The following is a 26,723-nucleotide window of genomic DNA, read 5'->3' on the forward strand; positions in this document are numbered from 1 at the left end:
CAGCCCTGGGAATATCTCTGTGGCCTCCTCTGGATCACCCCAGCAGCTCCAGGTCCTTCCTGTGCTGGGGCTGCAGAGCTGGGCACAGCTTCAGATGAGATCCTGGCAGAGGAGAGGGACAGAACCACCTCCCTTGACCTGCTGCCCACACTGCTGGGTGTTAAAAATGGGCAGGAGACAATGTTTTCTCCTTAAAATGCCTTTATTGATCAGCTCTCAAGGGGGTAGCTGGAGGGATGGTCTGGTCGCTGCTCCTCCTGGTTCACCTTTGAGGAGGAAGGACAATTCGGCTTTGCAGCTTTGGTCACTGCAGAGCCAGGAGCCCGCCCTCTCAGGTGTTCCCGGAGCTCACTCAGGCTGGCCCCATCCAGGGGTGTCCCCCCCTTCTCGGGCACCCTTTAAGTTACAGCAAGATACAAAAAACCTGTTTACCAACATTTTAGGGCAGAGCCAGTTCAGTGCTGTCTTTTGTGGGTCCAGATCTTGCATCGGTTTGTCTCGGCTGGGGACTTTTGGTGCTGATTACGTTCTGGCTCACAGCGGGGCTCCATGGGTGTTTCCCTGATTTCCATAGGGTGGGAACAGCAGCAGACGCCGGCAGGAGATGGAAATGCCAGCGGGGCTCACACGGCAGCAGTGGCAGCAGCCCCAGGCGGACACAGGGCTGTCGGTGCCCAAAGAGGAAACGTGCCCCCTGCCCCTGCTTTGTTTCTTTCACTGGGTACAGAGGCTGTCTGGGTCTAACGGGACTGAAAACTGCAGGCAAAATAGTTCACAGCACAACTATGTCCTGATAAACACTGGCTAGTATTAATTGGATTAACTGAGAACTTAATTGGGTGGAGTGATGGGAAGTACATCCATTCTCCTTTTTGTAGTGCATAGCAAGAAGTGTGCTGCAGGGTGCACTTGGTGTGTTGTATAGCAGAACTGAACTTATTAGAAATAAGAAAAAACATCTTTTGCTGCAACTTCCACATTATTGAATTTCAAGCATGTGTTTTTGATCTCTGCAGAGTATGGCCAGGATAGAAGAGGCCATTTGCCAGCAAGCTACAGTAATCTGAATTTCAAAACTGACGCTTCAGAACTGCAGTTCATGAGAGGATACCTGAGTACCAAGGGGATATACCATAAAACAATTACTGCAGCTTGCTATAAGGTCATGTTTCTACCCATGAGAGGGATGTGATGATACCCATTAAACAGCTGATGTCAGTATTAAGTAAGGCTTTAACTTGAACAAAAATAACTGTAAGTAGGATATACATCTATTTGCATATAAACAGTAGAAAAAGAGCCATATTAATTGCTTAACTATTCAAAAGGGACAAAACAAGAAAAAGCCCCACCTTGTTTCCTCACATGGTGAACAGATTACCAGTAGGGAAAAGCAGGCAGGCTTTCAAAAGCTGCCTCAACCCTTTTTTCAGAGAGCTTTCCCAGGGATGATGCTGCAGTGATCCTGAGCTGGCTGCTCCAGGAAGGCTCCACCACTGTCCCCACATGAGCTGCTCACACTGGGACATCTGCAAAAGCTACAGGAGGTCACTGTGGGGGCCCAAGGTGTTCCACAGCACGACACCCCATCCCTCCATGTGCCACCTCCTCTCCTACAGGCTGGCAGACCTGTAGATGGGTCTTTGCTGTGCATGGTCTCTAAACACAGAGCAGATGAATTAAAGACCTTCCTGATACAAAACAATGGGGCGTTTAATTAAAACCAAATTTTTTGTAGTTCTATCATTCTACTTTGTAAAAATATGGAGGACTTTCCTTTCTGAAATTCTTACAAAACCCAGTGGTTCAGAGAAGATTGGAAACTGAGGGGTGTGTAATTGTTATCAGCAACTTCTTATGAGGCAAATACGCAAACTGGGTTCCACCTGTCTAGCTGTGCACGAAGACATGCTTTTGCCACGGTCACAGCACACCTCAGAGAACAGCTCTGGACTGACAGCCCTAAACATTCATATCTTTATTTGTATCAGACCATGAAGCATTTTTGTTAAATAACCATCTGGGAAATATACAAAACTTGCAATTCATATGAATAATGAACTTTCTCTGTTATCTTTAAGGCACATATTTCTATCAAAATTTCATTTTGGTCCAGAAGAGAGTTGCATTTCAGACACCAGCTATCCAGGTATCTGGCAGGCTGGTTTGTTGTAACTATCCTTATGACTGTAGACTTGTACAAGGTGTGTGGAGCTGGCTGTCTGCAGGGCAGTGCCGTGCCTGGGCACTGCAGGTGTCCCAGCTCCGCCGCTGCTCTTGGCTGCCTTCAGCAGGTGACTCCTGTCTTTGCAATACCCAGGAACCGCGACATCCCGAGTCCACTCTTCCTGGGACCTGGAAGCACAAAGGGAAAAGTTTCTGTTTCGTTAATTCTGGTGAAGGTACAGAATTTGTGCATTTTATTGCCACATCAGGCGTTTTGCAAATGACTTGTGCTGTAGCAAGGAATTGCTTCCCCCAGCACCAAAACCAGTTGGTGGCAGTGGGGCAAATTGCTGTGTCTCTGTAAAAGCCTCAACAAGACCTCAAGTACCTTTTTGCTGGGTACCAACTGAGCACTGAGCACCCATGACCTGCCGGCAGGGAACAGAAGCTGGATGGGGTAATGCTGCACACCTCACTGCCAAAAGAAAATCTTCTGAGATACTTGCTGTGGTGCATCTGTTTATTTTTTTATAGTATAAGGAACTCAGTTCCATCTTCTCGAGGTGCTAGTCACAGATCAAAACAAAAATCAAGTCAAAGCAGCACATACACAGAGAAGGACTGGAATAGAGTTTTGCATGGGCCAGCAAAACAACCTTTGAAAGAAGAAGTCTTTGCAAATTGCCCTGCCAGGATTATAGCTCTAATCTAGGTATTCTGGTTCTAGAGCAGTAAATACAGCTTCCCTGGACAGAAGTCATCCCATCTGATGTTGTCCCCTATAAAGCTCTATGTTGTGAAACACTGCCATTCCCTACAGTCCACCACCAACACAGGAACCCAAACTGGCTAAAACTGAACTCGGAGGAGAAATGTATCCTGCCTTAGCAACCCATTCCTCCCATTTCAGGAACTTTTAAGCTTTCATTGACACCTGCCAGGATCTCTGGGTGCCCAGAGCAGCTGTGGCTGCCCCTGGATCCCTGGATGTGCCCAAGACCAAGTTGGATATTGGGGTTTGGAGCACCCTGGGACAGTGGAAGGTGTCCCAGCCCACAGCAAGGGATGGAATGGGATAGTCTTTAAGGCCCCTTTCTGTTGTGACAGGTAGAAGAATTATAAAAGAAAGGCCTCATAAAATCAAGCCTGCTCTGTTAAATTAACAGCTGGCCTGTCATCTCTTCTAAGTGTAGTTAAGCAATTTGCAGGTTCCCATGTGAGAACAATCTTGGTATGAAAGGTTCTTTAACACAACAACCAATTCACGGGTTGAAAAATAAGTGCATCTGTGTGAACGATATGATCTGTTCCAGGAGAACCCATACAGGAGGAATGTGAACAACCTGAACTTGGCATGTGCACACAAATCACCTTCTGACCAAAACAAGCAGCAAGAAAACGACCGGCCAATGAGTGCTGCACACGAGGTGTGTGAGCACTGTGTAAAATAAGTGATGTGAATTAAGAATTGGCTTTTCCCGCATGAAGAAAAAGGAGTCTGGGCTGATTTATTGCAGCACCCGATGGATGGCCCGAGGGGATTGCGGGAGGCGCCGGGAAAGGAGGCGGAACCGAACCGGGACCGAGAGACCGGATACACAAAGTGCCGGGAACGAAGAGCCCGCAGCGAAAAGCAATTAAAGCAAAGAATGCACAAAGGCCCCGCCCGAGGGCGGCCCTGGGACGGCCCGAAATACACAAAGACAGAACCGGGACGTGAGCGGGGAGAGCCCGGGACAGAAACAGAGAAATAAACACAAAACCAAACCCAGAAACAAGCACAGGAACAAGGAGAGCTCCGGGAAGGCACGGCCGGGGGGTGAGCACGGCCCGAGAGCTGCACGGCGGGCCCTGGGCCGGGGAGAGGCGGCCACAGAGCACTGAGAAACACACCGTGCAAAACACGCGCCGCGGAGCGTCACACCCGCGGAACTACGCACATACTCCGCGGAGCAACGCGCAGAGGGAGAGTTTAAAATAGGGGTAACAGGCAGGAAATCTTAGGTCATGGATTCCAGCTGACCAAAAAGCTGTAAAAAGTGTGTGGGCACTTATATTGCACAAAAGGGATAAAACAGGGTAAAAGGAACTCGCGGACTTTACTGCTGTGCGTGTAGAAAACAATTTGAGAGTAGATGAATGTACAAAGGTGGGACGAATGTACAAAGGTGGGTGTATCGAAAGGTGGGACGGGTTGGGGCAGTTTTTGCGGGCAGCGGCCATAAAGGAAGAGACGGCAGCCACAAAGTCGTTACCTATATGGTATTTAATTACAAATCCGTTAAAAAAATGACAATCCGCTGAAGGGACCGCAGCTGCCGCGGCAGCCGGGCCCCCCGCGGGCTGCACAGACCTCTCGTCCACTATCTCCTGTGTCTTCAGGTCCGTTTCTGCTCCCTCTACCCACGAGCGATGGATAAGTTACTTTTTAATTCCGTTTTTCATGTTGAAAAGACTTTAAAATGTTACATCGTTTAGAAACTGTTTTCAGTCTGAGCCATGTGCGGTGGCCGCGTGCGGACACGCACAAAGTCCGGAACCGGAACCGTGTCTGTGCGCGCTTGTAAAATGCTTCCGTCGGGAAACAGTGTCCCCAGGGCGCGGGGTTCCGGCCGGGTGAGTTTTATCCTCCAGAAAATCCCCGAGCACAGGTCGGTTCGCAGCTCCATACGGAACGCGCGAGCTCTGCAGACGGCAGGAAACGGACAACATTTCTTGCAACATGAGTTCTTCCCGGAGCTCACAGCTCCAATCCCGTTCTCTCCCGGAGCCACAGTCCCATTGCCGTTCCCCCACAGAGCCCACAGCTCCACTGCCGTTCCCTCAGGGAGCCCACAGCTCCATTGCCGTTCCCCCACAGAGCCCACAGCTCCACTGCCGTTCAGCGGAGCTCCGCGGACTCCGGTGGGAGGTGGGAGCCACAAGCGCTTTGTGCCTTTTTAATCTCCTGTATTTGTTTTCGGTGTTTCCTCCCCTTTTGTTACATGCGGTCTTTAGAGGAGTTTTTGTGTTGCTTTGCCCCTCCGGCCCCGCTGCCCGGGCACTGCAGAGCGAAGGATCTCAGCTCTGGGGATGTCAGCACAACTCGGCGGGGTTTGTGTTTCCCTTTCCCCGCAGGGCTGCAAGGTGGCAGCGCCCCGGGTTCTCTTTCTCTTTCCCCTCCTTTACTTCTTCCCTGGGGGCAGCGCCGAGGGGGCTCTGACCACCTCTGTTTAATGAAGCTTTACACGCATTGTGTTTGCATGCCCTGCAAACGTGTTGCTAGAGGGTTTTTAAAGTTAATTTTGTTTTCTGACTGAATTATAATTTTTTACAGTTTTACGGCATTTGTCAATGGGATTTAGAGGATTCACAAGAATATTTTTCTGTGCGACTTGAGAGCTGTTCCTTGCTGGAGGGAAAATACTGTTGACAGGACATTCGAGATGTGTGAGAACACGGCCACAAAGCTGCCTGGTGCTGGCACTGCCTCTCAAAACAGCTTTTATACTAGAGGATGGGAGGGGTTTTTTTGTTGTTGTATGCCTGGTGGCTTTGTACAAGACCCTGGGTAATCAGGAAAACATTATGAAAACAATAATAGCAGCTCTATTGAAAACACATGTTGCTTTCATGCCCCCTTCGAGCTCTTGCGATGACAATTAAGATTGAAATTCAGAAATGGGTGTAACTTAAAAGCCAGTTTATCCTGCCCTTTTAAGAGGGCCCCAAGGTGAAACCGCAGCTCACTTCCCCTGTCTCAGCTTTCTTTGAAACCTGCATGTCAAAAAGTACTGGGAAGATCTGAGCCTCTAAAAGGTGGTGGCAGGGAACACAAAGCACAGGAAGAACAAGAGGAAAAAAACCAAACCAAAACAAACCAAAACAACTCCATTAATACAGAAGGCTGGGCCAGCGATGGAGAAAAGCAGGGTAAAACATGGACAAGCAGGGAAAGGAAATCTGCCTCTCTCCTGTGCTGGGTCTCCTCCCCCCTTCAGTCCTTGGTGCCATCCAAACATTTCCTGTAGGGAACGGTATCAATTCCATACAATTGTATCAAATAAGTCATTTGCCCTTTGCAGCCCTTTCTGGATGCTCTCTGTGATGCAGTATTAAACCCCACGGTGATGTTAAAAATGCTGAGCTGCCTCTCCTAATAGCCTGTTGGCTTTGGGATTTTCTACAAAACCTTTTCAGCTGGAATTCTTTGTTGTTGGATTGCCCTTATTTGCTTTTTGCCAGGTACAATGGTAAAGAATCTTGTAGTCAGAAAGGGCTCTGGTACCAAAATTTCAGCTACTAAAAATATCTTCTGTGGGAGAACACAGCAGCCTGCTTCTCTGCAGAAGGATTTTTTTCTTCTTGGTAATACGCTCCAGCTGTGTGAATAGCTGAAAGGAGGACTTCAGACCTACTGAGACATGGGTTTTTCCATTTCACTCGCTCCTGCAGCTAGATCAGCTACTTCATAGAGAATGTTTTATAACATGGCTTAGAGCTGTGAAAAATAATTCACCTCTAAACAGTCCAAATCTGGACTGCCCAATTTCTTTCAAATGCTCCCACACTAGACAAAAAAAACACACCAAATTTCTTAGATTCTCCAGCATTTTTGAGCCGGACTACTTTTTTTCTGGTTGTCATCTTAGCTGACAGAGAATGAAAAGGAGTTAGTGTACAGCTACATTCAGTTCTGAGTGTGGAAAATGCTGGATCATCACTCCTCTCTTATGACAAATCAGCACATCCCTTGAGTCAAGGGAGTATCTGTTCCAGGACAGGTTGCAGGACTTTTACACTGAAAAGCAAAGCAATAGAGGGTGTGGTTATTTCTGACCATCACTAGGAAGCTGATGCAAACTGAAATGAGCTCTCTCAACATCTTTTTTACACTGGCTATCTGTGCTGCTCCTGCTGATGTATAAATAGGTTCCAAAAGAGGAATGCCTGGTTCTTTAATGTCTCCTCATGCCAGAAAGGTTTGCTGTTTGCTTTCACTATGTTATGCTAGGCTGTGCGCATTTAGCCAGACCAAAAGTGGTTCCAGTTGTATTCAGGCTCCCATTTCTGGCACAGAACATTTGCATTTCCTTGTGCTTTTAATGGAACTGATGGCTTCACTTACAGAACAAGTGAAAATGCTACAAACTACTTAAACAAGCACAAGACAGCCCCCTCTCTGCAATTAAAATTTAATTGATGTACATTACAGCAGGACAGGATAATTCTTTACAGATTTAAAAACTGGCAATGACGTTTATTATCACCTCCATCTCCCAAACACTCCCAGCAGGTGGCACAGAGGAAGGACAGCTGCCGTTAAGTATCTCTTTACTGGTATTTTACCCTGTGCCTCTCACAGGGCAGAGGACAACCTGCCTTCCCAGGCAGCTGCCTGATCCCAGCTCTCCCACGTGGCTCTTGCTGGGATGGCAGAGGACTGTTTGTCTCGGGTGCTGGGTGCCCAACAAGTGCTCCAGAGAAGAGTTACTGCAGGTCAGGTATTATTCTTCATCAGAAAATAACTGACTCAAAAATAAGACATGCTGGTACATTTTGCAGTCAGGCTGTGAGAGCCATTCCCAACATGCTGACAAGCCCCAGCAATCCTCCTGGGGACTGCTTTGGAGGCTCATGGACATTGTTTTTTTCTAACTACGTGGCCTAGGGCTGCAGCTAATCTCGCTTCCCTAGACACAGACCCTTGTTTTCAGCTAATCTGGCTCAAACCTCTGCACCACAGAGAAAACTGCTATCTCTGCTGCTCTGAACTTCTGAGAAGCAGCGCTGGGGAAACACCTCCCTCCCAAGATCTGTAACTTGTTTTTCCCTGCCCAACATTATTTAGCGTTTTCAATAATATAAGAGAGCAAATATGCTGTAAATACTTGCAGCTCATGCACATAACACCTGCTAAAAATTGGTATGTTCATCCTCATTATGATTCTTTACATCCAAATGAAAGAGGTGGCACCTGGAGTGACTGCACTCTGTAGTTAATGATCCCGGGTATTTGTACACATACTTCTTACCATTTTAAAGCAATTTGTGCAACCAGCAAAGCAGTCAGAATGAGGCTCATTATAATTAAAGCAGTTGCCACTAAAATTCAATGTTCCCCTGCAAAACTACATATTCACAATGTTTGTTCTATGCTTCAAACATGAGGGGGTAAAAGTTCTCATTTTGTGGCAGCCAGGTCCAGAACAGCACCAGGAGCCCCTGCTGTCACACAGCTGGGCTTCTCTGTTATTTATAACTTCTACACTTCAGCATTCTGCACCCACATCGTGTCACCTCATTGCAGCCAAAATTATCTTGTCGGGATACTAAGGCATGGCTTTAACTGATTAGAGTGTTTTAATCCTAAATTTCTCTGTAAACCTTAACAAATACCTGCCTGAAAGAACTGAATTTTTATTTTACATTGCCTTACCTGAAAGAATTGGCTTTTTATTTTATCTCTCTTACACTATTTTGATCCTAAAGCACTGAATCAAAATGTTAATCTCTAAATCCATTCTATTAAGTCTGAAAAGTAGCACAACCTACATGCTTTTCTAGTAAAAAATAAATTAAGTTATACTCAAGAGAGTCTTCTTCAAGGGTGGAGGAGTTCTTACTCTTCCAGATACTTCATATGCTACAAGAAGCAGCAGAACAGTTTTCCTTAAGAAAAGAGAAAGCTATTGTCAGGCCTCCACCCACTCCCTTGTCAGACATGAGCAGCACTTGTCTCAACTTCCCCTTCTAAGTGGGCTGCAGAGCCACTTCCCATGGCTGGGTTGCAGAAAACAGCATGTGCCACAACCCTGGAAGAGGCAGTGAGGAAAGGATTCATCCCCTGTGCTTCTTCAGACAGCTCCTGCCTAGGAAAACCAAGTAGGATAGTTGCTGTGCTCAGAGATCTCATGATGCATTGGGCAACTCCTCCCAGTGTCTGAAACCTTAGAGGATAGGGTAGGATAGAATAGGGTAGGATAGGGTAGAGTAGATTACACTAGACTAGACTAGACTGAAATATTTCAGTTGGAAGGGACTCACAAGGATCATTGGGTCCAACTGCCTGACCCCTTCAGGGCTGACCAAAACCTAAAGCTCATTAAGGGCATTGGCCAAATGCCCCTTGAGCAATGGCAGTTTGGACCACCAACACCAACTACCTCTCCAGGACCCTGTTCCAAGGTCTGACCACCCTTTTGGGTGTCAAATGCTTACCCATGCCAAACCTGAACCTACCCTGAGGACCCTTGGTTAAATTCTCTTTTGGTTTGTTCTTGACAATGGATATGCAGAAATATATGGAATCTTTCCTTTGGGATTGCCTGCCTCGAGTTTTGCTGCTGCCTGCCAACCATGCCTGTATTTATTTCTCTGGACAATCAATGCTGTAACAGTTTCACCACTGCAGCAGCACCCACAGGTTTAGAGATTTCCTCCAAGCACAGGCTGCCAACACTCCCAGCTCACACTGGAGGGGAAACGGTACCACAGCAATCACCCAGACAAGGGAACATGTCCTTTGGTGCTGGTCCTCCCAGCCCAGCCCAGCTCCATGTCTACACCTCTCCAGGGCCTGCACTGTCCTCCAGTTTCCAGTAAACCACATGAACACGGGATGAGGTAACAGCCAACTTGCCACACACACAAAAAAAAAGCCTTGCAAGTGAAATACAAAACTGACAGGCCATTTTTTGTCTGCATAAAATCTCCTAGCAGAATTCCCACATCTCACCTTGCATGTCTATTCATTTCACAGAATTAAAGAATAGAAATCAACATCTTTTACTAATTTCTTGATTAAACAGCTCTTATTTGAGTAGAAAAAGGGAACAAGGTAGGGTCACATCTGTTCCAAGAGCAATTCCAGGACAGTTTTGTTCAGAATCACCTTTAATGACACTTCCATCTCTGATTAGAAACAGTGCCCACTCTCCATATGCAAAACAGCCAGACTTTTGGCTAAGGGTGCACAGGCTGATATACCTGCCCTCATAGCTGGTTTTAGGTCTGGTTAGTGATTAGATAGGATCACCTCATTCAAATGAACTATATTCTAACAGCCTTACCTGTAGAAGCCTTGGTTATCATATGCCATGTTAGTCACGTCACCAAATACAGATGTATTCTTGAGTTTCTTATTGTTGTTGTTATTGTTTCTTCCCTTAAAACCAAAGTAAGCAGCTTGCATGTGCTCTAGTTCTTCAGTCCTTAGCTGGTACCACAGCTGCATTTCTCTGTGAATATATCAAGCAGTAGAAACACTATTATGATACATGGCTTCTCCTTGGAACTGGGCTCTGTTGCCAATGGGATGGAGCAGCTCCTTCAGGAAACAGGGAAAGAAGCACAGGAACAGAGAAGGTCTCAGCAAAAGGAGTAATTTTGCAGCCTGATGACAGAATCAGGTCATAATGTCCAGTGTGAAGGGCTTTTCTTTTGTAAGAGAAAAAAATATCAAGTCACCATAATAATGGGAATGGCTAGTTCTTACAAAACTTCATTTAAAATAAATGAAAAACAAGGACTGTGATATGAATAGTCTTATCAAAAAGAAAAGTGGCAATTCCAAAAACATCAATTAACCTTTCATTTCAAAGCAACTTATTTCATATGATGTACACTCTTACACCCTATTAAAACTGTCTTCTTGACATACCTTTGAGTTCTCCTTCTCTCACTTTTCTTCACACACTTGATCAGACAGCAAGTTAAGAAAGCCACGGACATCAGCAGAATGACAGCACAGCTCACAATAGAGGCAATCACTGCGACTTTAAAGCCAAAAGTCTCATATTTTGATATGGCTGCAGCAAAGCAAACACAGAAATGTTTGTAAGATCAGTCCACAAATTTATCTTTCACATTTTCATTAAACCATGCTGAAACCTGCTGCTCTGTTTCGGCCACAGACCTTGGAAAAGACCAGAGCCAGGGAGGGAAAGCACTCCTGCTTCACCTGCTGTGGCTGTGAACAGGGGACCAAGAGCAGAGATTCACCAGGTTTCCATCTGTTTGCCTGAGCTGCTGCATGAACTTTTTGGTTTTTTCCCTGAGACAGGAGCTGGGGCATCCTTCTTTCCCCCCAGCTGCCAGCCCTTGTGGGTTTTTATCTTTCCCTGGTGTTTTGGGTTTGTTTTTTTTTGGTTTTTTTTTTGTTTGTTTGTTTGTTTTGTGGGGTTTTTTTTTGTTTTTTTTTTTTTTTTTTTTTTTTTGTTTTTTTTTTTTTTTTTTGTTTGTTTTTTTTTTTTTTTGTTTTTTTTTTTTTTTTTTGGGGGGGGTTTGAGATTTTTTTTTCCGTTTGTTTGTTTGTTTGTTTTGTTTTGTTTTTTTACAGGGGACAGTTTTACGGTCGAGGGCATTTTAAGGTCTGACAGTTCAATATCTAGCATTTATTTACCTTTTTTTCCTGTCCCGTGCAGGCAGTCTGTCTGTCAATAAACAGTGGATCTTTTTCATTTTCATTCACTAGTATTAATTTCTTATTGGTGAAAAGGGATTGTTGGAACCCTTTTTTTTTTTAGAGGAAATGCTCATTCCAGAGTGCCTTTCTCCTAAACTTGTCTCTAAACTGAGACACCCAGACATTCTCTAAAGAAGCAAACAGCTTTAGCTCAAGCCACAGTTATTCCAGGTGCTACCAGTGACATGAGACCAGGGGTGAATACAACAGTCTTTTTTCTGTGTCTCGATAATGGCACGTCAGAACACATATGGAGTGGAATTACCATCAGTGGGGCAGCTTTGAAGAAATTGAATTTGTCCTTTTCTTTGCACAGGTATCTGGGAAGGATCCTAACGCGGCGGGACGGGCAGGGCAGGGCAGGGCAGAGGAGGGGCGGATTTGGGGAGAACCTTACGCTTGCAGGAGGGCACTCCGGCTGTCCACTGCGTGCTGTTCCCACTCCAAACGCAGCTGACGATGCCCGCTCCCTCCAGCTGGTGCTCGGCCGGGCACTGGAAGGCCACCACAGTCCCCACATCGGTGCCGCTGCCCTGCAGGACCTGCAGCGAGCCCAGCCGGGGCGGGAGGAGGCGGCCGCACTGCCCTGCACAGCAAACACACACACGATGCAGCGCCGCCAGCAGCAGGGCAGGTCCACGGGGGGTTTACTGACACCAGACTGTAAATCAGTCACAGTTAATGGCCAAAAAACAAATACCAGACCTCGGGGCGGCTGCTCTGCCAAGCACCATCGGTGCCATTCAACAGCCCCTCTGCCCTCACCCCCGGCACGAAGCAACTTGTGTTGCAGCATTATCTGCTCAGACTGGTACACGTGCAACACTAGAACTCTAAAAAGAGTAATTTCTGAGTGGCACGGCCCCCTACGGATCCCTGTGTTGTTGGATTCTGATTAATTTTTTACTTAGGCTGGCTGGGAGTATTCATTACACAGGAATGTTCCAAGATCTGCTGGACTGATTGTGCAGTTCAGCCTAGTCAGTAGCATCTTGGCATCATCTGACCCAAACTTCTGATCTTTACAAGAACTGCACCTCTATTTGTCCTGGCTGAAAGGGGCCAAGGGGGTCAAAACCAAGGGAGGAGCATAGAAAGACATACACATATAACTTATCTTCCTTTTCAAGAGACAAACTCTGCTTTACAGTAAATCATTAATTTTTAATACATTTTTATTCATTCTGCTTTTCTATTACTTTGTTGTTTATATAGCTGCTCTTTGAGCTGTGGAGCTGTTCTCCCCTTGGCCACCTTTTGTCAGCCACTAACTTCATACAGTAAGTTTCATTGTCGTAACATTCCTTGTTCACAGTAATTTCAAGCAAAACTTTCAATTTCAACAAAACTTTCAATACATTGTATTAAGACAACACATAGCATCTAGATAACTTCAAAGGTAACAAACACTTTTCCTGGGTATGTACATGTGCATTGACAGAATCTAGAAACTCGATTTAACATTTACAAAATACCAGCACTGCTTCTGCATCAGAGCCCAAGTTCCCCATTTTTCACTAGATTTCCAAATGACTTGAGAAAACTCAGAGGCATAGTGCTGCAAGCACTATGACAACACACACGAAAATATTAAAAGAGGGAAAATATATTTTCCACATCTACAGGCAAAAAGAAACTAAAGCCTCCATGAAAACATCCTGACAGAACCACATGTTGTTAGCAAATCTCTTTTATTTTTAATGCTAAAACTCTCCCCATGGCTTTACTTGTTGTTAAGCCCCTAGATCACACCACAGCAGGCAGGCATCCCACCTATCTCCAATTCATGCTCTTAAACTCACTGTCCCTGGAAAACAAACCCAAAGGAATCTCAGCAAAAGACCAAACAGAAGTCCCAGTGACAATTACTGGGCTAATCTACTGAGTAAATATGCACCAGCACTAGCTTTTAAAACCACAGCTCTTTAATTCCATGCAGATTATTTCTGTTTGTTTTGCCATTTCTGTCAGCCACTTACTGTGGCAGCAATTAGCCTCAATAAGAGCAAATATTTTCTAACAACTGGTTTCTCCTCACCTCTTGTCCTTCCCACCCACATCCATTCCTGGAACACACAGGATGTATCAGACAATTTTCCTCCTCCCTCCAGATAAGTGTTACTAGTCTGGGCTTTTCTTTTTATTTTAATCACTCTGTGGCTTACCATGAGAAAACGTTGAGCTAAACTGCAAAATAAAAACTTTACATATAGATACTATTTTTTTTTTTTCATTTTACAATTTCAAGGCTATTTTTAGAGATCACACCACATTCTTAGAGTTCACATTGGTGACTCTTGTAGCTGCACAAAATGTAAAAAGTAATTAGAGCTGAATTGGACTTGATGCACACCTGCTGGGCCACCACATGCAGCCTCAGCAGAGGCATTCAGTATACCTGCCGGTTTACCTGGACTCACTGTTCACTCTTTGTTCTCCAAAGAACAAATAATTTGGCACCAGATCCTTTCTTTCAAGATAGATACATTTCATTTAATCCAGAATTGACCATCCTGAGTAAGATGTGCAGCCATAGCTGCTGTTTTGAACCCTCCCTGCCCACGATAGTTCCTGCCAAGTGCTTAAACCTCTGAATGGCAGCGACCTTGGCAGCACCATTCCTCAGCTGTGGGATTTAAAATATTTTTCTCCACTTGAGCTCCACAGAAATATCTACTAGCTAGCGACTCCTGAAAAATGTGGGTATTTCCATGCTCTGCCCTGGGCTGCAGCAGCACCACAGATCATGCCCAGAGGATCATTCCCATATGAATGTAATTGGGGCCAGAACCACAGAGCTTCTCAATGAGAGCTACACGTCCAAAACCTTTTACACCTGAGCTGAAAGTTCATCAACAACTTTGTGTACCTCCACTTGTGCAGAGGAGAAACTGTTCTTTTAGGAGCTTCTCAACACCATTTCTTCCCACTAAAGTAAAAAACTTAAATATGTCACTACTTTTTGCTTTTCACAAATGCCTTTATTGAAATGCCCAGATGGAGTTTTTGCCAGAATGATTTTTTTGAATTTCATCCAGGCTGAGATTTAGCTTCTCTGCATAAAATCTGCCCTAATTTTAAGCATCAATTATCTTCTAAAAACACATTTGAAAAACTTTTCCTGCAAGCTCTAGTGTCCTTCACTATTAGCTACCTGTAATGTTTTCATAGTTAGCCATGGCATTCACTTTTCTGCTGGGTTAATTTACCCTTATATCTCCAAAGAGTCATGTTTAAGTAAGCTTCCATCCTTATAATTACATAAGCAGATGTTCCATATAGACTTCTTTTTTGAATACTCTTCAGGCATGTCCATCAGACTAAATCTACTATCAAGAATTTTATTATTGTTTTTATTAATATAATTAATTTTATTTTTGTTTTTAACTGAGACTGGTCTCTGAGGCTGCATTGCTACCTGGTAAAACATAAACATTTGTGCTGACCAGATTTACATTTGAATTTGTATTTCTTTTATAAATATCTAGAAAATGTTGTGTTCAGAAATATCTACAAAATGTCTTGGTTTGCATAACTGTTGTCACCCAGAAATGTAAAAATGAAAAACTGTAAAATTGAATAAATGTCCTAATTAGAGAGCTGGAGGCCCTCTGCTCTGGAGACAGGGTGGAAGCACTGGCATTGTTCAGCCTGAAGAAGAGAGGGCTCTGGGGAGACCTTAGAGCCCTTTCTAGTGCCTAAAGGGGCTGGCTACAAGAGAGCTGGAGAGGGACTCTGGACAAGGGCCTGCAGGGGCAGGACAAGGAGGAATGGCTGAAGCAGGGTAGATTTAGATGGGATTTTGGGAAGGAAATGTTCCCTGGGAGGGTGGACAGGCCCTGGCACAGGGTGCCCCGAGAAGCTGTGGCTGCCCCTGGATCTCTGGCAGTGCCCAAGGCCAGCCTGGATGGGGCTTGGAGCAGCCTGGGACAGGGGAAGGTGTCCCTGCCCATGGCAGGGGTGCCCCTGGGAGGGCTGTAAGGTCCCTTCCAATCTCTTGTGATTCTACAGTTCCATGATTCCAGCTTCTGCAGCTATTTCTGTAGCTTTTTGTTGAGCAGGAGCTGATTTATACAAATGCAATTCTCAGCTTGGCCTCAGGCTGAGAGGATAGCCAGTGCTCAGAAAAGCTCTGAATCTGATGCTGCTGTCTGGGAGTGCAGAATGGCTACAACAAATGAGTTATTGCATGTGACAAATAACTGTCCTCAAAGTAAAGACAGACACTAAAGCACATTGTCCTCCATAAACTCTTAATGCACCCCAACCTCTGGGTTCAGAAATAAACACATACATAATTTCCAGGCAGTGAAAAATAGAGTAATGCAAGAATTAAAATAATCCAAAATATCCCTTCTCATGTACAGCCAGGATTATCTGTATTGCAAAATTGATTTGTCAAAAAGAGGAACCATGAACCATATGGTTGCACTGTCAGCAAGCTGTGGGTTTATGTTCTGCTGATAAGGAAAAAGAAATGAGAGAGCAACCTAGGCATGCCTAGCTGGTAAACATTTCCTGTGCTCCTTCCACAGCAAAACAGTGACTAAAAATCAAATACATTGCATAAGTATCTACCAAAATTATCTAAACTACAGAAGTAATTACCTGGAAGCATGTTAGCAAGGCTCCCACTTGCTGTCTGTGCAGAAAGAGAGTGACCCATGCCTTCACCTCATTATTCCCAGACACAGAAAGCTCACCCCTTTGCATTGTTTATTGTTGGCTATTTAATATCACTAAAACATGCTGGAATAACTAGATGCCAGGGATCCAGGGGAAGGCACAGCCTCTTTGGACACCCTGTGCCAGGGTCTCACCATTCTCTCAGGTCACCACAGGACCTGCAACATGGGAGTCCCAAGACAAGTGTGCACTTTCCCTCTGCCACCAGGTCCCTCTGTTCTCAGACAGGTTTTGGGGAGCACATCCTTGCTGGTGTCCTTCATTGTGACATACAGACAGTGAAGTCTGTATGTTTATAATTTCAACTTTCACCATTGCTTTTTCCCAGTACTCAGGATTAATCTCTCATTCATTAAACCTTGTGCAAGCAATTGTAACATTTTTGCAGAGGATGCAAAGGGATCCACTAGCTGGAAAGCCAGCCACCGGAGAAGCCAAAAAAAACCTCACATGTATTTCCAGGGGGAAAACACACATCTGTTAGGAGCCATGGCCAGAGGAAGGATGAAGGAGCCCCACCAGAAAAGTGGACAGGACAGAGGTTGTGCTGCCCCATGGGAAGCCTCCTGCACCCTCCCTGCACATCCACTGCCCACCCTCAACATGCTCCCCTCTCCTGCAGTGCTCTGGGTGCTGCAGGACACAGAGCTCAGCCTTGCTGCATATTTGCCTTGCCAGGCTCTGGGTTATCTGCCTGCAGCAGCTCTTTGATCTGGCCCGTGCACAGGACATGCACACACCAGGGTGCTGAACAGGGTTGATAAGAGCAGATGTGCCTGCATGATGTGCCCGTGGCCTCCTGCTTGTGCACCACAGACTGGGCCCAACCTCTATGGACTCCCACTGCTGGGGCCACATTGCACTGACCTACCTTGACCAAAAAAATTCTCAAAGAGGAAGGGTCCAGAGCTGGACAAGTTACACTTCAGTCATTAAAAAATCCACTCCCAACATGAAATTTTAGGTGGATCAGGCCTGCATGCTACTTGATGGTTATATATTAATTTTTTGCCAAAAAGCTGAAAATGTAGGAATTGCATTTCCACAAAGAAATGTAAAGAATTCTTTGTAAAGAATACAGAAACTTTTCAACCTTTTCTCTTTGAAACCACTTTCCTGTTTTAAAACACCTGATGGAATACAGGTTTATTAATTTTCACGGGGAATTTCCAACCACCCTGTTTAGCAAAACCAGCCTGAATGCTAGAGACCTTACCTGCCTTCCCCCTGGCTGACCCACTTTGGCTTCCCTAAGTCTTTCCCAAGAGCGATCTGAAGCTGCTCCTGTCCTTGGTTTGCTGTGTTAAGCTGTGAAATGCGTTAAGCACACCACAGAGCTGTGACCTGGCATCCACAACGGTCAGCAAGAATTTCTGTGAATAATTGATTTAGACACCAGTCTGAAAAAGTTAGCAACAGCATGCCTTTTATTATAGTGATGGAAGTCACTCATGGGTTGAGAGACCAACAGCCAGATTTAAAACCCTTCCCTGTGGTTTTATCACTTTTTATTTTTCTTCTCTCCTGGCTGATTCTTTTCCTGACAGAGTCTGGCTTTACTATTCTGGGCTGCACGCAGAGGACACGCAGCCAGCAGCCTGGCCAGGGCCACCAGAGCTCCTGCAAACTGCTCGGTGAGAGGCAGGCAGCATCCTGCCAGAGCTGCCCGGCACAGCAATGGTTAACAGCACAAGTCAATTAACACATCTGCCTTCAGCAATGGCTAATAGCACAAGTCAATAACACATCTGCCTTAGGCCTCCCTGGACACGGAAACTGGTGCAAGATGGCACCAAGATTGACAGGAATGCCAGTGTAAGGACAGGGAACCAGTGCACTCTGCTCGCTTTTCCCCATTTAAAAAGTCCATGATTGCAGGGGAGTTATGCACAGAATGACAAGCAGCTTGAGAGAGCAGAGCAGAGGACAGCAGCCCCATGTCCTGCCCTTCCTTTGTACATGGCTAGGGAACTCAGGGCTACGCCTGAGAATTCAGCTTCTGGGCTGAAACAGATTAAAATGAATGAAAATCTTAGTCCTAATCTAAATTTCTACAGGTTTTAACAATAACGGGCCAAACACCAGAGCTCTCTTGCCTGTGCAAAATTGCCCCGGTTTTGTGGGGCACAGCTTCTTAGCACAAAGCAGGACCCCTGTGTCCAGTCCAGAGCGCTCCTCTGACCCAATCAATTAGCAAAGATCTTGGAAGTAACTGTGGCTGTAAGCAGAAACCTTCCTGAGTGTAATTCTGCTTTTACACAAAGGCACAAATTTCTGCTCCTCTGAACAGGAAAAATCAAACCCCAAAACTTGCCCTTTGCACCTCTCTGAGCTCCCACATGCCAAATCATCCTCCCACACACTGTTCCCAGCCCACATACACTCTGGGAATTATGTACACCATCCCTTCACCCGACTTAACTTCTGTCCCCGTTTTCACCTCTCCTCAAATCCATTCCCAATCAAAGGTACTCTGCTTAGGAGTCTGGAATACATAAGCAGCACTGTGACTGGCTTTATTTCATCCCAGAAATAATAATGGAATCATCTCTCCCAGGTCTGTTGGAGGAAAGGCAAGCAGTTAACCCATCCCTTCCTCCACCACTGCTCACAACCACTCCAGTTTGGGCTGAGGCAGCTGGGAGCGCTGCTCCCCCAGCAGCTACAGACCCCCCCTTAAAGATGCTGTAGGGCCACAGGGGCTCTGCTCTGTTGCAAAGGCTCGTCTGTAATGCAGGCACCAGCTCAACCCCATCCCTGAGACCCTCAGCAGACACAGGGATTGATTTATTTTGGGGAGCAGTTGCTCATTCTGCAACTTCCGCATTTCTCTCTGTCATCTGACAACCAAATGAGAGGCAGACATTCACACAGACTGCAAAATCACCTCTGCCAATCCTGACCCACTCAGCCAGTCAAAACTGTTGTTTAGAATAACATCTTGCTCATCTGTGCCTGTATTTCAAAGACTGCGTGTGAATAAAACGCCTAAATGAAAACTAACAATTGTCCTATGCGTTAGCTTGTCCCCATCGTAATATTGAAGAAAGACTCCACAGTGCACATAAAGTCAGTGGCAATCATGATTAATAAGCAAAATCAGGCCAATTCCAGCATGGTTACAAATCTCTTTGCTGTAGAGTTGCAGAGACTGGGGCTTGAGGATGCTCTGCTTTTCCAGGGGGAAAGTCCAAGGATGTCCTGGCTCTGCCACAGTGGGAACAGTAAAACTGGCAGTGGTTTTGCCCTTTAAAATAGACCACACCACCCAGAAATGCTGGGTTAACCACTGTCATTGGGGTGCTTCTGTGTTTTAAGACCAACTTGTGATTTTTTAAATTTCAATGTTTTGGATCCAAAGTGTTGCCCCTAATTTTCTTGCTTTCAAGTGTTTGAACCTTTGCAGCCTGATTCTCACGCTGCTTCATGTAAAAAATGTGTATTCTTAGAATTTATCCATATGTTTTGCATAGTTGTGTTCTGAGAGAGAGTTTGACTGATGGTCATAGTGACCAATGGAGTCAGGAGGTTGTCACCTCTTTGGGCCAATCTGGGCCCTCTGTAAAAAGTGTATATAAGTTAATTGGAATCAGATAATAAAGAGCCTTTCATGTTTGACCCTGCTGCTGCCTGCTGTCCTCTGTGAGGGTCCACACCCACGTCACAACTTGTTACCCCTCTAAGTGCAGGGGTAACCAAAGCACTCAGCTCACCTCATTCATTAGCTAAAATTCAGAAGTCTGCTAATAATCTGCCTCTCTAACACAGGTAATCTCAGAGTAGCAAGGAGGAAGCATTGCAGAATACCACAGGGAACAATCTTGCACTGTGGACGACTCAGAAAACCCAATAACTCTCTTCCTTCTCTATTTTGGACTGTTCTAGAGCTTTAATGACAAGCACAAAAATCCTTCCCTCAAAGCAGTATCAATGCCTGGTGCAAATGTCTAACCACCCAGATTAACACCTTGCAGTACAGGAGATAAAGCCAAGGAGCTGACATTCTGCAACTGTCCCTTCTTTTACATTACTTAATGCAAAGTTTGACTGAGCTCATGGGAGAACAAGAAAGGAGAAATAACCCTGGAGAAACTACAAGCCCATACATTCCAGGTTGTATCACCCTCTGCTCCGTTGAAATGTAAATTTGGGATCCATGTTTTCTTCTGCAGCCTAAAAACTGAACTACATCTGAGGATAAAATTCTGTGCATCCCTTCTGCAGAGCGGGAGCGCTCCTGGCTGCAATGAACAACTTTGTGTTTGGAAGAGAAACTCTAAGTTCTTAGTAACATAATTTCAGTTTCTGCACTGCCAAGGAGACTCCCTTCAAAAAAATAAAGCTGCTCACAACAAAAGAACAGTTTAAGCCACAACAAAGGTACATCCACCCCAGCACTGGCACCCCATCACAGCCACCAACATCCAGGCTACAGCTGAGCCAATACGTGCTGTCCCTCTCCCATCTTCCAGCACACTGCAACTTTTATCTGTTCTAAGCCAGAGACCCCGTCCCTTTATTTCAGTGGTGTCTGCTAGGTAATTCCTCCCACAGCTAGGTCTGAACGGGCCTTCACTGCAGCCTGCAGCACTTCCCACCTCATGAAACCTCTCCCCTTCCCTGGTCTGGAAAGTGGAGGGATGAGGCAGAACCACAACTACAGACAACAAACAGCCCAGCAGTGAGACCTATTAATTTATAGCCTGTCATAAATTAGTGTTTCTGTCAGATCCTGCATTTATTGTCTCTGTCTGTGGCTGCACTGATGTGTCTGTCGATGCATCTCTGTGTTGACAGAAGCATGAGCTGCCTGGTCTGAAAGAGCTACAGGAGGGTATTGAGGAATCAGCAAAAAAAGGTACCACCCTTATAACCAAAGGGCCAGAGCCTCCTACTACAGCAACATAAGGACTAAGGACTAAAAATAATGTTATGACTTTGTGCTCCTTCCTCTTTTTCCTGTTTCACCCCAAAGCCCCCAGTATAACCCGGGCAGCTTCAGAGGCACCAGCACCTCAGTGGCACGGGCTGAGGACAGCTCCTTGCTCCACGGCGATTCCCACGGGGCTGGAGGTGCCCAGGTCACCTGGCACAAGCCTTTCAGAATCCCAGAGGCTTTTCCAGAGGATTTACCGGCCCTGGCAAGAGCTGGTCTATGGGTGTCCACAGAGCACGGCAGTAACTCTGTAAACGCCGCTGGGCCGGCACTGCAACCACAGGACAGAAGGTTTCTTCTCGGTTCCAGACATTGGTTGTGCTCCTCCTCTGCCCCTGCCCTGCACCTTTGCTGCCCTTCCCTCGGGATGAGCCACAGCTCCTCAGGGAAGCGCCTGCTGACCCTCCCAAACACGGGCTGGGATCGTTCTCCCTGTTCCTGCCAGTCCTTCAAAGGAAGGCAAGAGCAGGAAAAGCACGGGGTGTTCCAATCTCACAGCTGTGTCCCAGGAAGCTCTAAGACCTTCTGAGTGCTACAGGCATCGTGGCTGTACTAAGGAACTTCCTTTAATTTCTCTCTCATTCATGCGTTAATTCAAATGGAAATCCTGCCACCTTGTTTCATCCTCTCAAAAGGAACACGTGAGGGAGTTCATCTGTGCAAATCTTTATTATTACCCCATTGCTCACGGTCTGAAATAATGTAAGGAGACACTCAGCATCAAAAAGAGTCACCGATAAGGACACGATGCAACGAAAGATACGGTGTAAGTGCTGTACAACAACTGGCAGCAAACATCGATGTATAAATAACCCGGCTGCATTTAAATGAACAAGAGTTTAATTTAAAATGATACAAGTAGCCATCATTTTAGCTCTCTAGGCTGCTTAGGGCTGCCAGCAGCACGTCCACCGGACTCGATACATTCATAGTTCCGAACAGGTGCTCGCGAGGGTGGAATTGCACAGTGGCAAAGCCCCAGGAAGGGGCAGAGAGGGCGAGGAGCAGGAGGAGCAGACACCCAGCCAAGCCCTGGCAAAGCCCCGTGTGCTCACTGCTGGTCCTGCAGCCACTGCAGCAGCTCCGTGCAGCACAGCCGAGCCCTGACCCAGCCTGTTCCAGTTTAGAGCCTTACTCCCCTTGACAACTGCTCCATAGTTTTGGTGTAGTTGGCTTCGAAAAAATGGGTTTTGTTGTTCAGGTTGGAGACATGGCTGAGAGGAGCCGGGTCCATAGATATCCAAGGGATTAACCGAGGGTGGATTTCTAAATATTTTTTGGCAGATTGGCATTTCTAGCTGTTTTGCCACAGATCTACACAGAGCAAGATTAACCTACAGAGAAGCAGTGTAACACAGGACATGCCACTTCCAAAACTCCTTTTAGTGCAGCCAAACCCAGACCCACAAGACTTTGACACAACATATAAAAACAGCCAAATATACATGATTTTAAAAGAGAGAAAAGTCAATAATTAGCAACAATATCAGGCAAGAGCAACAGGGTCTACACCTGGGTTTGAGTTATTTCTCTAAGCAGGTTTCTCAGCACTCGTTTTGCATTTTCAAATTAACTGCTCTATTAAATTCAAAATAAGCAGTTAAGCACATTCAGAGGATACAATTTAAAGCATTGCTATGCTAGTAGCCAAAATACATTTGTCAATTTCTATAGGTACAAAAAAATCAGGTCATTAATAAAGTCTGTTAGAACTTCACGGGCTGAATAAATAACAAGGATGTGAGAGGACAGGCTGCATATGAGAACAAGGTCCCTGGATTTCAGGAGCACGCAGCCCTGCTTGCACTGAAGCCAGGGAAAAGTCCACCTGCCCCATGATGTGAAGGACAGAAGAAGAAACCCCAGCAAGCAACAGATGACCGCAGCTGCACCAAGCTCCAGCATCCTTCCATCTCACCTCGCTCCCAACTCCAGAGGTGGCTGTGGCTGGGGACAAGCCCCTCCTGCTGCCCGGCCCAGGGGCTCCAGACCATGGCTCTGCTTCGTCCCGGCCGAGACACCCACCAAAGCCACAGCCCTGTGCAATGGACGTGTCCCACCAGTTCAGACCCTCTGTCACCTCACATTGCCTTCAAATCACATCATCTCAAATTATTGAACCCGCTTGAGCCAAAGACGTTTTGAAAGGATGATACGGTCTGTGCAATCGAACTGAGTAACAAAACTCAAGGGAAGAGAAAGATAAGAAGGAAAAAGCTTTGGTTTCTCATTCCACCCCTCAATGTATCACAATATTCCATTAAAACACTGATATCTTCATTTCCTTCCCAGCCCGGTGACGTGTCCAGGAGCGATGTCTCTTGAGAATCAGCACCTTCATCCTTGCCAGACCCTGCCCTGTGCCCCCTGTGCCCCCTGTGCCCCCTGTGCCCGCGGCCACCCCAGCGCCTGACCCCCACACTTCCATCACTGGACCGCAATGGCCCCGGCTGCAGCAGCCCCGGGCGGCCCTGGGGGGGCTCGGCCGCTCCGTCCCCCGCAGTCGGGACTGCCCCGCTGGAGTGCAGCCCCCGCCGAGCTGTCCGGGACAGCCCCTGTGCCCGGGCGGCTCCGGGACACCCGTCCCGAGGCGCTGCGTGCCCGAGAACCTCGGGCTGGGACCCGCCGCCCCCTCCCGCCAGTGCCGGGACCGGCCGGGGGCGGCCCGAGCGGGGTCCGGGGCCGGGGGGGAGATAACGCAGCCCCGGCGGGGCCTCCCGCGCCCCTTCCCCGGGACGTGCAGCACCTTCTGTCCGGGGGTACCGCGCCCTGCCCCGGCCACCCCGCATCCCCCCGCGGGAGGAATCCCGCACCCCGACCGGGGTCTGGCGCTGCCCCCGCCGGCATCATCCTCCCTCCCTCCCCTCCGGTGCGACGCGGGAGGGAACTGGTGCGAGGAGCGATGGGGACCCCGCTCGTACCTGTGTATCCGCTGTCCCGCCCCGGCGCGGGGCTGCGCGGAGCGTCCGGCGCGGGCGCGGTGGCTGCGGGCATGGCCAGCCCCGCCGAGCCCTGCTGAGCTCTGCTGAGCCCCGCCGAGCCTTGCTGAGCCTTGCTGAGCCCCGCCGAGCCCCGCCGAGCCCCGCCGAGCCCTGCTGAGCTCTGCTGAGCCCCGCCGAGCCCTGCTGAGCCCCGCCGAGCCCCGCCGAGCCCCGCCGAGCCCCGCTGAGCCCCGCTGAGCCCCGCCGAGCCCCGCCGAGCCCCGCTGAGCCCCGCTGAGCCCCGCCGAGCCCCGCCGAGCCCCGCTGAGCCGCCCGGCAGGTGCCCCGCTCCGCGCCCGCCCCGCCAGCGCCGCACGGCCGGTCCCGGGAGCCCCGCCGGGCGGGGAGGAGGGACGGCGGGGCGAGAGGAGGGGCCACCCGGGGCGGTGGGGCCTCAGGAATCGGGGTAGCGCCGTGCCGTGACAGCCCTGCCGTGACAGCCCCGCGGGCCCGCCCGGCCCTTCCCTTCCCCGGCCCCCACGGGCGGCAGGCGGGGATGCGGCAGCGCCGGGCAAGGGCTGCGTGTGCTCCAGTGCCCACCGCCTGCCCCGCGCTGCCCTCCCTGCTCCCCGCCCGCCGCCAGCCCCCGGTGCGGCCGGGCCGAGACCCGCAGCCTGCAGAGCCTCAGGTGCTCCGGTCTGGTGCTCATGGGTCTGGTCCTGCAAACAGTCTACTGCTCTTCGTGTGGGCATATTCCAGGAGTAGAACATCTCACATACGTCCAGTTTATTGTCTACAACGTTATGTTTGTTTTCACAGGGCTGTGCAGTTAAATCCACTGGATGGTTCCCAGATCCACCATCCCACCGGGAGCTGTGGCACACACCAACGGGCACAGGCTCCCTGGTGCAATCGAGTGTCTTGTGCACACTGCCTGTGTCGTTCTGTGCTTAACCACATCCTGCCGTGTCAGCCCCTGCCACTTACTGCCCTGGCAGTCTGGGTCTCAGCAGTGTGTTGGAATCTTTGCTGGCACTGGCAGTGGATCCCAAACAGACCTCTAATGGTCTGCACCTTGTTTTCTCCACAGAGAACAAGAGGAACAACTGACTCTGCTGAAGAAGCTCTGTGTGTTGGTGCTGTGCCTGTTGTCTGAGGCCCACACCAAGCACTGCAGCTGTTAACACTCTCTCTACTTGTTCTACCCCCTCATTTTTTTTTTTTTTTTTTGCACCTGGAAGTAGAAGGAAAAAATAGTCTGCAGGAGCAGATTAGAGACATGAACTTCCAAGGTGCACCAAACCCAAACAGACTGAAAAATCTCTTAAGACTCTTCTGGAAACATCAAATGGAGCATGATCATGCCCACGTTATAGTGACACAGCTCAGTGTGCTGCTGGCCATAGCACTTTCCTGTGAGCTGATCTGGCACAGAGGCCTCAGGAATATTGCAGATATAAGGGCTGCTATTTCCATCTCTACAACAAAACCACATTCAAAAAGCAATGCTTGGTCACATTATAGCAAAACCCCAGGATTTCTGGAAATGCTGCAGGTTATGAATTAGGTTTGTATTTCCAGTAATGCCAAATATTAATCAATCTAATTAAAGTCAACAAGGAACTATTGCTCCTTCAGTCAAGTCCAGTGAAACCAGAGAAACACCAAAGAGAGAGAAGTAGCTTTTTGTAGTGATGTGTTTTTGGTTTTATCAGTTTTATGCATATATTTGTTCCTTGTTTTATATTGATTTTTGTAAGTTGTAATGGTTTGCCCCATGTCACTCATGTTCAACCCTTCTTGGTTTTACCCCAACCCCAGTTATATGTCAGTCGTAAGTTATACAGCCCCTGGGTCTTTTCTGTCACTTTGGGGTCTCCCAAAAGTCTGGAAAGGTCCAGTTAGGACTCCAAGTGATTGGACAAGTCTTCAGCTGTCTCCCCACCTGAGTTATTGATTTGTTATGTGTCTTTTACCTGCAAAGCTATAGCCACATGATCCCTGATTTGTTCTCAGTTAAACCCATCCCTGAGTTCCTCCCCCCAACACAAGATGTTACTTGGAGGGGGTTTCTCGCTCTTTTTTCCCACTGCTTCTGCCAAGGGGTTACTTCTGCTGAGGCAGATACCCTGAACTGAGGTTATCCCCACTGGGGGATGAATAAAGGCAGTAGTTAACCCTGAGCAGACTCCTCTTTCTTTCCTGCTGTCGTCGCTTTACTCCTTCAGGCAAACAAGAACCCAAGGGATCAGTGAGGTTCGTCCAGCTACCAAGCCGTACCCTTTACTGTCGAAGTGTCAGGGCTGGCTGAGGCAGAGAGACAAGACACTTCTACAGGTTTTTTCTGTAAGCCACTACCCCTGCAGCTGCTGTTACGCAATTCAAGTTGAACACAAGTGTGTTTCAAGTCAAATCTTTCCTCACAGGCACTCACGGAAGAAAATTATGCACCAGCACCTGAATTCCACTCACCTCATGGCAGCATTCAGATTTGCTTTGTAAGGGAATGTATAACCTACAGCAGTGGTTTTGCTCCACGTGTCCTGGAACACCACAGGCAGCCCTGTCG

At 47.5% G+C, this 26,723-nt stretch overlaps 1 protein-coding gene across 5 annotated transcripts; it reads right to left on the minus strand.

The window, feature by feature from the left end:
• Positions 1-194: 194 nt before the first annotated feature.
• SUSD3 (sushi domain containing 3) lies at positions 195-24,579 on the minus strand. Of its 5 annotated transcripts, XM_083869564.1 has the most exons (7): positions 24,481-24,579; positions 24,302-24,370; positions 24,155-24,231; positions 12,009-12,197; positions 10,808-10,955; positions 10,218-10,385; positions 195-2,355 (listed from the first exon to the last, which is right to left on the minus strand). In XM_083869564.1, the coding sequence occupies exons 3-7, from the start codon at positions 24,225-24,227 to the stop codon at positions 2,142-2,144; spliced, it is 792 nt and encodes a 263-aa protein (XP_083725690.1). In that variant the 5' UTR covers positions 24,228-24,231; positions 24,302-24,370; positions 24,481-24,579; the 3' UTR covers positions 195-2,141. The 5 variants fall into 5 exon arrangements, 4 of the variants coding, with proteins under 4 accessions (XP_083725690.1, XP_083725689.1, XP_083725688.1 ...); XM_083869563.1 differs by lacking the exon at positions 24,481-24,579 and having other exon boundaries at positions 24,362-24,408; XR_014590911.1 differs by lacking the exon at positions 24,481-24,579 and adding an exon at positions 4,520-4,851 and having other exon boundaries at positions 2,217-2,355; positions 24,155-24,388.
• Positions 24,580-26,723: the final 2,144 nt, after the last annotated feature.

Source organism: Zosterops lateralis, assembly GCF_965231275.1.
Source record: "Zosterops lateralis genome assembly, chromosome: 11".
In the NCBI taxonomy this organism is placed as follows: Eukaryota; Metazoa; Chordata; class Aves; order Passeriformes; family Zosteropidae; genus Zosterops; species Zosterops lateralis.